Genomic DNA, 13,661 nt, shown 5'->3' with positions numbered 1-13,661 from the left:
TGAGGCCGAAAACAAGCAGGGACGGCTCCACCCAGTGCCAATTAGGTGTGCCTTGCAGCTCCGACAAGGGATGAGGACGGCCTCTCCTAAGTCGGGACTCACACCCAGCCCTGGATGGCACCTCTGCCCCCCCCCAGAAGGGAGCTCCCACAACCGAGCTGCAGGATCGAGGGCCCACGCCAGGCCCTGCTCCCCACCGCCAAAGTCCGGGGCTGGAGGCTGGCTGACTGCCGGGAGTGCCGAGGTGGCAACAAGCCCGAAGCATCAGAGGGCAGGCGCTTGTCTGCCAGGCCCTTCGGCTCCCTTTCCCCTCCTCAGCTCTGTGTGGGAAAACGTGGCAGGACTTCTAGGGCCCCCCAGGGCTGGGGAGCAGACATGGTGGTGGGGGCTTAGAGAAGAACAGTGTGAAGCTGGGGCTTGGGCTCCCCAAAGGAAGGGAGCGGGAGAGGAGAGGGCTCCGCTGCTGGGCTCCTAGCTCCGGGCAGGCTCTGGGGCACAAGGCTCGAATGTGGAGGGGGCAAGGAAGGCTGGCTGCCAGGGCAGCTCGGCGGGGACTGGCTCTCTCACAGCTTGTCCCCTGTCCTTGGCTCTGAGCAAGACCTCGTACTGGAATTCAAGAACAACTCCCAAATAAGGGACGGCTCTCTCCCTCCCTTCCTTCCCTCCCTCTCTCCTCTCTTCTCTTTCCTCCATTCTTTTTCTTTCCTTACTCCCTTCCTTCCTTCCTCCCTTTTCCCTTCCCTTCTCCCTCCTTCTCTCCCTCCCTTTCTTCCTTCCTTCCTCCCTCCCTCCCTCCTCGTTCCCTCCCTCCCTTCCTTCCTTCCTTCCTTCCTTCCTTCCTTCCTTCCTTCCTTCCTTCCTTCCTTCCTTCCTTTCTTCCTCCCTCCCTTCTTCCCTTCCCTCTCCCTTCCTTATGTCCTTCTTTCTTTCCTCATTCTATGCTTCAAAGGGCAGAGCTGAGCCCAGAGGCCTTAGTTCCCAGCTTAGCCCCAGGAAGGGCTTCCTGACAGCTAAAGCTGCCGGGAAAGTTCCCACCCTCCAGTGGCTCCAGTAGGGGCAGCTGACAGGAAAGAAGGGGACAGAAGGGCCTCCTGGCTGGGTGAAAGGCTGGCCCTCCAATGGCAGGGCCCCTGGGCCTAGGCTGCGCGCTTTGTGATCGTTAGCCGCTTGGGTGGCTCTCCAGCTGCCCGGGGCGCTCTCCCCAAATCTCAGGTTACAAGAAGACAATGTTCTCCAAAAACAATCAGAGGACCAAGCCTGGGCCAACGCAAACAGTGGCGGGAGCCACTGAAGTTGCTGCGGGACATTCAGGCTGCGGGCGCCTCATGATTGGGGTTCCCTTTAAACCTCCCCACAAATTGCCTGCCTCTAGAGTCCCTACACACTCACCCAAGGACCAGCCGCTAGTAAGAAACGGGCTGGCTCCAGGTCCAGCCTGCTATCATCCCATTTGCTCCTCAAAGCACTGCTCTGAGGTAGGTGCTCATGTTACCTCCATTTTAGAGACAAGGAAACTGAGGCAGGCAGAGGTTAAGTGGTTTGGGGAATGGGAGAGACAGAGCCGAAGCCCTGCACTCCCCAGCTGCCCCTTCTGACTGACCCCTGTGCTCCGCAAATGCCCCCGAGGCTCATTCTCAAAGAGGAAGGAAGGGAACAATTTTTCATGCATTTTCCCCACTGTGGGATTATCCAGGCTGTCTCCTTCAATGATTCCCACCCCGAGGAGCAGAGAACAGCCTGGATCCGAAAGACAAAGATCAGATTCAAGTCTTGCTTCTAACACTTCCTAGTTATTTACAAATCCTCAGCTTCTTCATCTGCACAATGGGAGTATGAGCGCCCGGAGTCCTGCCCGCACGTCCCCACTCACCAGCGTCTTGGAGACCTTCCACCCCTACAGAAATCAGAGCTGTGGCTACGGCTGAGCTGGTACTACCTGCATTTCCCTGGGCAAGAGAGACGAATCTTTGGGGCTGCTGGGGCTGGCCCACCCCAGTCCACACTAGTGCCGCTGCCGGGGGCAAGCCCAGGTGCCAGGGGGCATGTGGCTCGGGCTCGGCTGGGAGGAAATCGGCCTGCGCTGCCCACGCTTCCTTTGCTCTCGAGCTCCCGGGACCCGGGGCATTCCTGGGGCAGCCATAAAGACCCAAGAAGGGCCAGGGCTGCTGATCAAAGGGCCTTAGGACACCCTGGGAGCAAAGCCAGGAAGGGCTTGGTCAGCGTTCCCAGGGTCACCTTCAATGCCTTTTGGAGCCACAAACTCTATAGTTATTGCTTCACTCTGCAAAGTGCCTTCACCTGGGCCGGGGAGGGGCAGAGAAGGTGGTTCTAAGCTCCCTGTCAGGCCCTCCCTCCCACATTTGTATTCCATGTGGGCTTTCCAGGCTTTCAGAAAATCACCGACTCAGAAACCTGGCAGGGTCCTGGAGAGCACACCTGGGGACGGACCCTGGGATGGATGGACACTGGGATGGACGGACCCTGGGACGGACGGACACTGGGACGGACGGACACTGGGACGGACGGACACTGGGACGGATGGACACTGGGATGGACAGCACACCTGGTGACAGACCCTGGGACGGATGGACACTGGGATGGACAGCACACCTGGTGACGGACCCTGGGACAGTTGGACACTGGGATGGACAGACACGGGGACGAAGGGCCCGCATGACTCCTGCCCTGCAGACTCCCACTGACCGCCTCCCAAAGAACGTCCAGCGGTAAACCGCCCGTGTCCTGCGGCCCATCCTGGTCGGGCCGTTCTGTGAAGACAGAGCTGCAGGCCCTGTTTGTGCTCCTGCCCCCACAGCTGGCGCCTCTCCCTGTGCGCCAGCCCGGCAGTTGAGGCTTCCTGCTCCACTGGCTCCTCTCCGCAGGAGCCATCGCCAGGGGCTCGGGGGATTTAAAGAAGTTCTCTGAGAAGAAGGGACCCTCACCGGCTCCCCGTGCTCTGACACTGTCCCCTCCCTGGGCCCCGGGATTCAGGGCAGAAAAGCAGAACCTTTATGAAGCGAGCTAGAGCTAGCCAAGTTCTGAGAAGCTTCCCAAAGGAGAACGGGCCTCGGATTAGCTCGGAGAGTGAGCGACGGGTCCAGGAACAGGCTTCAGCTGGACAGCGAAGGGACAGCGTGTCCCCTGGGGGGAGGGGCCCGCCCTCCTGCCCATTCCCACAGCTTCTGGTCCCCTGGCCCCGGCCCAACAGCTGCTGCCCACTGGGTGGCCAGACCCCTGAGCACACAAGCGAGGGACTGTTAGTGTGGCCTCTCAGCTCGCTGGCACCTGCCAGACCTTGCCCTTGGCTTCTGTGGCCCAGAAGGACCCTCCGGGGCCTCCTCCGTGCCAGGAAATGCCCTCCATGGGCGTCTGAAAGGGAGCTTTTCACTACCCCCAGTGTACATGTGGCTAATTAGCCAGGGAAGCCAGCCCGTTGCAAGATGGGAAATTTGTCACCAGGTCCTTCCAGTGTTCCGTGTTTCGCATCCATCCCAGGGAGACTCTGGCCCACTTTCTCTGAGTCAGTCTGAACCTCCAGCAACGCCTCCTTCTCTTGGACTTTTTCGTTTCTCCCCCAAATGCAAAACTTGTGGTTAGCCAGGTTCTGCAGGCAAACGGGTCGGAGGAGCCACAAAATCCTCCACCAGAAATCTGGCAAGGAAGGGAAGATGGGGCCGGGGGCTGGGGAGGCAGTGAGTCTCGGGGCTGAGGGCTGGGAGACCCGGGCCCTGCAGCCTGGCTGGGAACAAAAGGGGGGAACAAAGGCAACCCGGGACCTGGCTGATGAGTCACCGCCCTCTGAGAGCCCTTCAGATGCACAAGGCAGGGGTTGGGTGGGACCAGGAGCTCGTAATCTCTGATCCGTGGACCACAGGAATCTATGAAACTGGCTGGGGGCGTGGGGGGAGGGGGGGAGATGACATTTGTTTCTCTAAACTCCAGCTGAAATTTAGTATTTTCTTCCATAGAGATAGTAGCAACCAAGATGTGGTAAAGACTGAATGGCATAATATTTGTGCAGTATCTGCATATAGTAGGAACTCAATAAATACTCAATTCCTTCCTTCTTTCCTTCCTTTTTCTAGGTCTTACCATTTCCTGTCTCCCTTCTATTCAACTGATTGCAAGAAAAAAGTCCTAGAAAAGATCAGATGCTTCCAAAAGTCCCCTGACGAGATGTGGATCACTACTGTGAAACCGTGGTCCTGTCTGACCCTTTTAAGTTTGGGGGAAGGGCCCAGTTATGTGATATTATCCATTTAAGGCTCTCCGCTGACTTGCCCAAGGTCACACAGGCAGCATGTGCCATCCAGGTCACCTGGGTCTAAGGCCCGCCCCTCAAATCAAAAGGTGTGGAGATGGGCCTTAGAGTGAAACTGTGTCCTCAACTTGGTTAAAAAGTTTTTAGAGGGATAAGGCTGGCAGAGGAGGGCACCAGGTGGCCACAACCTGTTCATTTTACTGGGATGTAACCAGAATGATCAAATAAATCTCTTCTGGAATAAAAGCAGACCTTACAAATCCTCTCATTCTACAGATGGAGAAATTGAGGCCCCCAGGGTTAAGAGACTTGGAATCACAGGATTCAGAGCTGGAAAGGAATTCTGGGGCCATCCCGGAAAACTTGGGCCTTCTGCTGCTGGGGAAACAGACTCAGGCATTGAATGTCGAACAAGAAGGTAGCCGGGGACGGAGCGGAGACGTGAACCCGGACAAGTCGGGACACTGGGAGTCGCAGGAACTGAGTGTGAATCCCGGATACCCTTCCGTGCCACCTGTGGGACTTTGCACAAGTCACTTCCCCTTGTCTGGGTCTCCATCGCACAGTCTTTAAAATGGCCTGGCTGCCTCTGAATCCCAGGCTCTTCTGGCACCCCATCCTATCTCCACTGCCCCCAAGCTGCCCAGGGACAAAGCAGGCTAGGAGCCAAAGGTCTTAGGGGCAAATGCTAGAAAGAAGAGGCAGTGTCCTTTCCTCACCTGCCATGGGAGGAGCCCTTGGGTCAGCCTCCTCTGCAGGGGGCCTTTCCCAGAACCCCCTGGGACGGAACCCCTTCCTTCTAGGACTGCCTCCTCCTCCTCTTCTGCCTCTCCTATGGCCCTGCTTGCTGGCAGGAGGTCTCCCTCATCAGAGTGGGGGCTCCCCGAGGACCAGCACTGGGTTTTGCCTTTCTCTGCATCCCCAGGGATTAGTCTAGCATCCGGCCCACGGTGGGTGCTTAATCAACGCTTGCCGACTGAGAAGGGAAACAGGGCGTCCTCCTCCGCCACCCCAGCTTCTCCCCAGCTCCCAAACAGGGACACACCGAGGGCGGCGCTGGCCTAGGGGCCCCTTCCTCGTGCCTGCTGGGGGCCCGATTCATAGAATCTGGGCCGACGACATTCTCCAGAGCCCGAGAAGGGAGTAGAGGGCCTCCCTGCCTCTGCCCCGCTGCCTTCGGACTCGGGCTGCATGGGCGGTGATGGCACCGGCCCTGTTGGTAAAGGTGGATTAAGCTGAGTCAGCCGTAAGGTTGGGGAGGCCCCAGTGGGTGAGATCACCGGGAACCTGAGAATACTGGGAGCCCATTTCGGTGCATCTTGTGAAAACATAAAAAGCTTGTTCAGGAGCCGGAGCCTCCTCGGGCAAAATGAGTCTGGGGGAGTCTCAGACGTGCCTCGTGTGAGCCGGCCCCAAGGAGACCTCCCCGCGGCCGGGAGAATGAGGGCTCGGGGGGGATCTGGCCAGGAGGAGGTCGCTGGACCCGCCTGGCTGGCAGAGTGGGGAATTATGGGTGGGAACATCCCCTGTTAGTTTGGGCAATCTCACCTTCCCTTGCTCTAGGCGAGGAGGAGAGGGGAGGGGAAGTTTTGGGAAATGGAGGCGACATAAAATCAGGTACACGCTTTTCGTATTTAGCTCTCTTAGTTAATGGGGCCAGGGTCTCTCCTCCACCATTTCTTGAGGTATTTCCATTCAATCCCACACTTGGGAGGCTTTTAGAGGGGGTGCAGGGTCACGTGGGCACAAACTCGGCTCAGAAGCCACCTCCAAGCTTGCTGGGAAGCCAGAGCTATACCACCGGGCTCCGGCTAAGTAGCTGTCACCGTAGGGGAGAGGGGACCAGGAGAACGTGGGACCCTCAGCCTCCGCAGAGGGCAATCGGGTGACTGGGGAGCAGTATGGGGATGCCCTGAGTGGATGGGGGCCCCGTTTGGCAAGGACTGACTTCTCCCCCCCCCCAACACTGCATTCTTCCAGGAAGACCAAGGGGTCTTCCTTGTCATGGGGACCACAGGGAGGGCCGCCCAAACACAACAGCCTCCAAGTCTTCCTTTTCCTGAGATCCAGAAAATTGGATGGAACCTCTAGGACTAAGGGGGAGCCCGCAGAGCAGCCTCAGGCCCCCCACCCTGAGATCAGAGGAGAACGGATGGGCCAACTTGCCCCAATCAGGGCAGAGGGAGGCAGGGGAGGCTCCTGGCTTTGGGCCAGAGGATCTGGATTTGAATCCTGCCTCTCGCACCCGGACTTTCTCCATAAGTTTGTGGTCGCTTCTGTCGGTCATGTTTACTTTCAGAGACAGCGTCTCTCCAATTTGCTTAGTCTCTTATTGGAAACATATTCATACAAAACACATGAAAGGGCACATATCGACTATAAAACATCGCATCCATTCCTTGGTTTGCCCTCTATGGCCCTTCACAAACATCATCGCTCCCCCGGGCTTCCCTTTGCTCATCCACAAACACCGGTCCAACTTAGATCCAGGAACCCTGCTGGGACTCAGTTTCCCTGGCTGTAAAACCAGAGGATCAGACTAGCCAGCCCCTGACGTCCCTCCCGGCTCTCCTTTTATGATCTGAGCCTCAGAAACACAAACCAAGAGATCAAAGTTCGGGGGCAAAGATAAGCAGGAAGGTGAGAGGGAAGGAGACGAAGGTCAGCCCGAGGGTCAGAGGGAAGGAGACAAAGGTCAGCCTGAGGGTCAGAGAGAAGGAGACAAAGGTCAGCCTGAGGGTCAGAGGAAAGGGGCACCGGAGACTGGTGGGAGCCCCGGATGATGGGACTGGGGAGGTGTTTCAGGGAGACTCCTGAGTCTCATCCCCATCTCCTGTGCTCTGACAGCAGAGAGAAGGGAATGGGCTCCTGAAGGCCCAAAAATGCTGTTGCTATAGAAGCAGGTAAGCAGATTAGACTCGAAAGACCAGTTTAAGCACCCACAAAGAATTTAATCATCAGGGCTGGCGTAATTACCCGAGAAGACATTTCCAATCATTCCCCGGTGCGTTGGGCTCTCTGTGCAGGGAGCCGGGGCAGTCTCGCAGACCGCGGTCCCCTCGGGACCTGGCAGGGGCATCCCGGCAAAGGCCGGGAGGGTGGTCTCGGGCCCCGCCAGGACCCTCTGAGACTCAGCCTGGGCAGGGAAATCATCACCGAGTCATCATTTGCCACTTTTCATGTTTTTTTTTTTTTTTTTAAACAAGGAAAACCAGTTCCAGACTAAGAGGGCAGGGGAGAGAACCCTCAAGACCCTTCCTCTTGACGGACGAGAGCTAGAAATTGCTGGATGAGCTCCAAGGATCCCCAAAGGCATCCTGTCTGGTTCTCCTGCCTCACCTCTTAGAGGAGGGAGAAAAGCCCCCCGGCTGCCTTCTCTCCAGGGGAGATCGAGGCTCCCTCACGGGGGTCTCCTGGAGCTTAGGGAGACCCACGTGGGCCAGGCCACTCTCCAGTCCCCCTGAGAAGACCATCGTGGGGGTGGGGGCTCCTCCCTCTCCGCTGTCCCCGTGGCCTCCCCCTTCAGTCCTGGACACTGGGCTCCAGCACCACATCAAAGGAGGAGGGGTCGGGCAGACTTACCACCTCGTTCTCCTCGCCCTTATTGAGCACGGCATGGTGGCCTTTGCCATACTCGTCCCCCATGGAAGAACGCTGGGCTGCGCCTCCTGTGCCTTCTGGGGAAGCTCTGCCGTCAGGGCAGACTCATGGAGGGCCGCCGGCTCTCCGCAGCTGAAATGGTTAATGACCCAGAGCCAGGTTCAAGGCTCTTTCTGGAGAACACACACACACTCACAGCCCTTCCTCCGGGGAATCGAAATGCGAGAGCCAGGCTCCTCCCACGAGTCACCCTGCGCTGGGAGGACCTGCCGCTCCTACCTGGCTTTGGGCTCCCCGGCTCTCCCCCAGCCCCGGGCCTGCCCAGCGGGAGGCTTCTCCCAGGCGAATGCCAGCGCTGCGATGCCAGGCCGGTCGGGGCTGCCAGGCCGAGACAATGAAGAAAGCTGGCCGGCTGCCTGGGAGGAGGGCAGAGAGCGGGGAAGGCTGCAGGGAGTTCCCATGGAGGAGGAAGGGGCCGGGGGCGCAGCCTGGGAGCCAGAACACTGACCTTGTTCCCAAGGAAGGGTCACCCACAATGGCGGGACCCGGGGCAGGCCCCGAGCCAGAGGCGCTTGCCTCGGCCCAGTCGGGATCTTAGGAGAGTCCTACCCCAGCTGGGCCTGGGAAGCTTGTCTCTGGAACAGAGAGCCCTGGGTGAGAATCCTGCTCCTGTCGCCTGCCAAGGAGAGGGTCTGGTGTGCCTTTTCTCACGAGGGCATTGTGGGACTCCGAGAAAATTAGGTAAATGCTGTAGGAAAGTCAGCTGGAACTGTTTTTGATTCCATTTGATAACCTGACAACTCTACAGAGAAGGAAACCTTGCTTCCTGAGAAAAGGAATAATAGCTTCCTTCGTTACCCTCACATCTCCAGCACCCAGCACAGAGCCGGCACCCAGTGGGGGCTTCTAAACTTCCTTGTTGGGGGTTAGCTGTGTGGACAGATGGACAGGTGGTGAGGGAGTGGAAAGACAGTTGGATGGATGCATAGTTGGAAGGATGGATGGACAGATGGATGGGTGAAATTATCACCTGCCAGCTCCTGAACTGCCACAGCCCGTCCCAAAGGCTCCCTGGAACACCCGCTCTGCAGGAGCTGTCCAGGACCCCAGGAGGCACCTCCCACAACTCCAGCTTGCAGATTTGGATCTAAAAGGGACCCCAGCATCCTCTAGTTTCGGTCCTCACGTCATAGGAAGACCCTACAATTCTGCAGCATTGGGGGATGAGTGAAGCACTGGCTATCCTTGAAGGCTCCTGGAACAGGAGATGGTTCAAGTGTCCCCTCACCATTTACTTTGTATTTATGTATATGTGTGAGATGCAAGGGGGGGGGGGGGAGGAGGGGGCAGGGCTTGAAGTGACCTAACAACCTCTACTAGCTTCTTTTCTTCTCTCTATAAACCAACAAGAAGGTCGGCTGTCACTTGATAGACTGACTGGTTAAACAGCAAGGGAATTAAATAGACAATTCTTGTACCTAGTAACCAGCCAAGAGGTTTCTTCAGAGTCTCTGGTGTGCTTGGGTGGGCTTCAGGGACACTCTGTCCTCCCTCCCCTTCCCACCATCCATCGCAAAGGGGCTGTGACGCTGGTTTGGATCCTGACATAGGACTGCAGTGAATTAGATAATGTTCCAAATGAAAAAAGTCGGGAGCTTCCAGAGGCTGCCGAGGCTCGGTACCCGTCTTGTTCTCCGCTGACATTTCAGTCGGTAGCCACGGGCTTATTAAAATGCCCCCAAATCAGCCAGCCTTGCTCGCATACCACATAAGGGCCCATTTTTAGCTCACGGAGACCAGTTCAGCAAACCCTGGAGAAATGGGGAATGGGGGAGCACCGGGGACTGGAATGGATCTCCTGGTCCAGTTTCTAAAGCTATCCGCCCCCCATCCTCTTCTTCTGCTTGTGGCTTTGCCTCATCATCCCATGTCCCTGGGGCTCCAGCTCTTTCACTTGTGCTGTTCAGGCATTTTCAACTGTGTCCAACTTTTCCCGACTCCATTTGAGGTTTTCTTGGCTGGACACTAACTCCTACATGCTTCTGTCTCCAAGACAGTCATCTGCTGAGATCGGGCAAGACTTGTGTCTAGCTCCATACATCAGATTTTGAACTCCAGGGACAGAATGCCTTTTTATGAGTTTGGGGATAAATTCACTTTCCCTGATCACTCTAAGACAAGGGAAGCATTGGCTAATCCTTCAGCAGCTTAGCATACTTTCACCAAACACTTATCACACAAAAAACAATCATGAGTAACATTTAATTCTTAAAGAATAACATTTAGGAGAAAAACAAAAACGAAAGGGAAATCCAAGAGGAAGTTAAACAAATCAGTGGAATTGATAGAATGTACAAGAATAAAGCCCCCCCCCCCCTCCCTTCTCAAGAATAAGATAAAATCTCACCTCAACCATGCAGAGAATGACATCACCCAGGAAGTCTATTTTTGGCCTGATAAAGGCTTTGGGTTTCCAGCTTTGAGGGAGTTATCGATGTTGCCAGCCCTACTCTACATGCCTGAAGGAAAAGACTCTGAGGAAAAAGCAATGTAAGAGGAAGGCACAGTCACCATCATGTCTCTATCCCCAGCTTGCCCCATTAGAAAATTCATGAGTGAGATCTAGGACTCCCTTGGTTTCAATGAGTTCCGTTACAATGGGGAGCTCATTCGATATTGTCTGCATAGATATTCCTTAATTTTGTGTGGCTCTAAACTTGACTGAATGGGTTTCTTCGCTATTCCCCATTCAGAGTGGACCAATCGGCATTTGGTGGGAAAGGAGTCAAGCCTTGCATAGAAAGGTTGGGGTCCTGCTTCCCCCACTCAAGGAAACCACTATCCCCTAGATGAAGAATTTGTTGGGGAGCAGATAAATTTAATTGTAGCCCAGACCTCTTCTCCCCGAAGGTTCGGACCCCAATCTCCTTCCTCTCCCAGCAGGTAACAAAGTTTTCCTTGGAGAAGGGTGGGTGGACAAGAAGCCAGAAATGTTTATTCTGCTTTTCTCTTCTGGGAAGCAACAATGACATCTCCCCCTCCATGTTGCACATGAGAAACAGTCCTTGCTACACTTACAAGATATAGACAGGGTAGATAAAAGGTAACCTCGGAGGGAAGAAACTAGCAGGGAGGAGGAGGAGCAAGAAGACAGTGGGAATGAATTCAGAGAAACTGAGAATCAGAGGGGAGGTACAGAGTTGGAGATGAAGCCAGGGGAGGCTGCCTGCAGGCTAGATTACAACGCTCAGGGAGGCAAGAGAGGGAGCTTGAGGAAGAAGGCTTACAAAGGAAGGTGGTCTAGCTGTACCAGATCTGAAACTATATTATAAAGGAGCAATCGTCAAGAGTATTTAGTACAGCTAAGAAAGAGAGTGGTGGATTGGTGGAACACTGACAGTCATCCACAGTAATCTAATGTTTGATAAACCCAAAGGCCCCAGCTTCTGGGATAAGAGCTCACTATTTGACAAAAACTTCTGGGAAAACCGGAAAATGATATGGCAGAAACTAGGCACTGACCAGCACCTCACATCCTGTACCAAGATAAGGTCAAAATGGATCCATGATTTAGACAGAAAGAGTGATAGCACAAGCAAATTAGAAAGCAAGGAATGATTTGTCTGTCAGATCTTTAGAGCAAGGAAGAAGAACAAGAAAACAGTAGGAAGTACAAAGTAAATATTTTTGTTGACATTAAGTGATAAAGTTTTTGCACAAACAAAACCAGCTCAATCAAAATTAGAAGGAAAGCAGAAAGCTGGAGAACAATTTTTACAGCCAATGTTTTTGAGTCATTTCTTAAAACTATATAGAAAACTGAGTCAAATTTATAAAAATTTAAACCATTCCCCAATTCATAAATGGTCAAAGGATATAAACAGGCATTTTTCAGATGAAGGATCAAAGCTATCTATAGCCATATGAAAAAGAGCTCTAAGTCACTATTCACTAGAGAAATGCAAATTAAAATAACTCTGAGGCATCACATGACAGCTTGGCTAATGTCACAAAAAAGGAAAATGATAAATATGGTAGATGTGGGGAAACTAGGCCACTAATGCATTGTTGATGGAATTGTAGACTGATCCAACCATTCTGGAGAGCAATAAGGAATTATGTCCAATGGAAAGTCAAATTGTGCAATATAACTACTGAGTCTGTATTCCAAAGTTAGCATAAAAATAGAGGAAGGACTCACATGTACAAAAATATTTGTAGCCGCTCTTTTTTTTTTTTTTTTGTGGTGGCAAAGAATTGGATATCCATCAATTGGGGAATGAATGACTGATGTGACATAAATTTAATGGAATATTACTGTTATAAGAAATGACGAGCAGTCAGATTTCAGAAAAACCTGGAAAGACTTACATGAACTAATGCTGAGTGAAGTGAGCAGAACCGGGAGAATATTGTACACAGTGAAGCCAAGATTGTCCAGTTATCAACTTCTCGGCAATACAATGATCTACAACAATTCCAAAAGACTCAAGATGAAAAATGCTATTCCAGAGAAAGAACTATAGAGTCTGAATGTAGATTGAAGCAGAGTATTTTCACTTCTTTAATTTGTTTTTCTCTTCTGTTTTTTTTCCCTGTCTCCTGAGTCTCCTTTCACAACATGACGAATGTGAAAATGTTTAACGTGATTGTACATGTATTACCCTTATCAGATTATTTGTCATCTTAAGGAAAGGGAAAGAGAAAAAAATGTGGAACTCAAAGTCTTATAAAAATGAATGTTGATATTTAACCTGCCATCCGGGAAGGGAGTGGAGGGAAGGAGGGGAAAAGTTGAAACAGAAATTTTTGCGAGGGTTAATGTTGAAAAATGACCCATGTTTTGTATATAAAAAGCTATAATAAAAAAGTAAAAAAAAAAAAAAAAAAAGAATGAATACTGAAATGAGATGATTCAGGCCAGTTCCAATTGTTCAGTGATGAAAAGAGCCATCTATACCCAGAGAAAAGACTGTGGGAACCGAGTGTGGTTCACAACATAGCATTCTCACTCTTTTTGTTCTTGTTTGCTTGCATTTTCTTTTGCTTCCTTTTTTTTTTTCCTGGTTTGATTTGACTTTTCTTGTATGGCAAGATAATTGTATAAATATATAAGCATTGGATTTAACAGATATTTCTACCATGTTTAATATATATTGGATGACTTGTCATCTAGGGAGGGGGTCAGAAGTGGGGGAAAATTGGAACACAAGGTTTTATAAGGGCTAATGTTGAATAATTGTCCATGCATGTGTTTTGAAAAATAAAAAGCTTTAATAAAAAAAATGAATGGTGAAAACTATCTTTGTAATTGGAAAAAATAGAACACTATTTCATGGTATGGGAGGAGGAAGAAGAAGGCTGATCCTGAGATTTTGTCCGGCTTCCAGGGCTAGTGTGAGAATGAAGTGATTGCTGAGAATTCTCCTTAGAGCAGGAAAGCTTGATTTGGGGAGAATGGGAACACCGAAGAGCACATCTGAGAGGTGGTCTAGTCAAAGCTACAGCAAAGGAAACTGAGACCTAGACAGGCCGCACAGGTATAAAGCCACATGTTAGACCCAAGCCCACCGACTCCAGAATTCTACCAAGACACGTGGGGGATTTGACACATGATCGATGTGAATCAGACCCTCCACTTTGGAGGCCCGGGGCAAGTGCCCAAGCAGTCAGCGCTTCCATCCAAGAATCTCCAAGTGCATCATAAGCATGACTCCTTGCGACACCTCTGTGAAGTGGGCCGGGGGGGGGATGATATTATTACACCCCTTGGCCAGCTAGAGGAGCTGAGTCACAAAGA

At 52.6% G+C, this 13,661-nt stretch overlaps 1 protein-coding gene and 1 long non-coding RNA gene across 4 annotated transcripts in view; one reads left to right on the top strand and one right to left on the bottom strand.

Moving 5' to 3' along the window:
• The window catches only part of ATP13A4 (ATPase 13A4), a 75,809-nt gene extending 66,635 nt beyond the window's left edge, over positions 1–9,174 (bottom strand). For 2 of the 3 annotated variants that reach the window (XM_051991611.1, XM_051991613.1), the window contains exon 1: positions 7,844–9,173. In XM_051991611.1, the coding sequence (XP_051847571.1) occupies positions 7,844–7,906 (63 nt within the window). In that variant the 5' untranslated portion in view covers positions 7,907–9,173. Of the gene's footprint in view, positions 1–7,843 lie in introns of all 3 variants that reach the window. The other variant, XM_051991612.1, reaches the window with a different exon arrangement.
• Positions 868–4,507, top strand: LOC127558312 (uncharacterized). The gene is made up of 2 exons (XR_007952760.1): positions 868–1,475; positions 4,086–4,507. It is a non-coding gene; the product is annotated as an uncharacterized LOC127558312 (long non-coding RNA).
• Positions 9,175–13,661: the final 4,487 nt, after the last annotated feature.

This window comes from Antechinus flavipes, chromosome 3, assembly GCF_016432865.1.
Source record: "Antechinus flavipes isolate AdamAnt ecotype Samford, QLD, Australia chromosome 3, AdamAnt_v2, whole genome shotgun sequence".
NCBI lineage: Eukaryota > Metazoa > Chordata > Mammalia > Dasyuromorphia > Dasyuridae > Antechinus > Antechinus flavipes.
The sequence above is the reverse complement of the archived record's forward strand: the minus strand, read 5'-3'. Positions and strand labels throughout refer to the sequence as shown.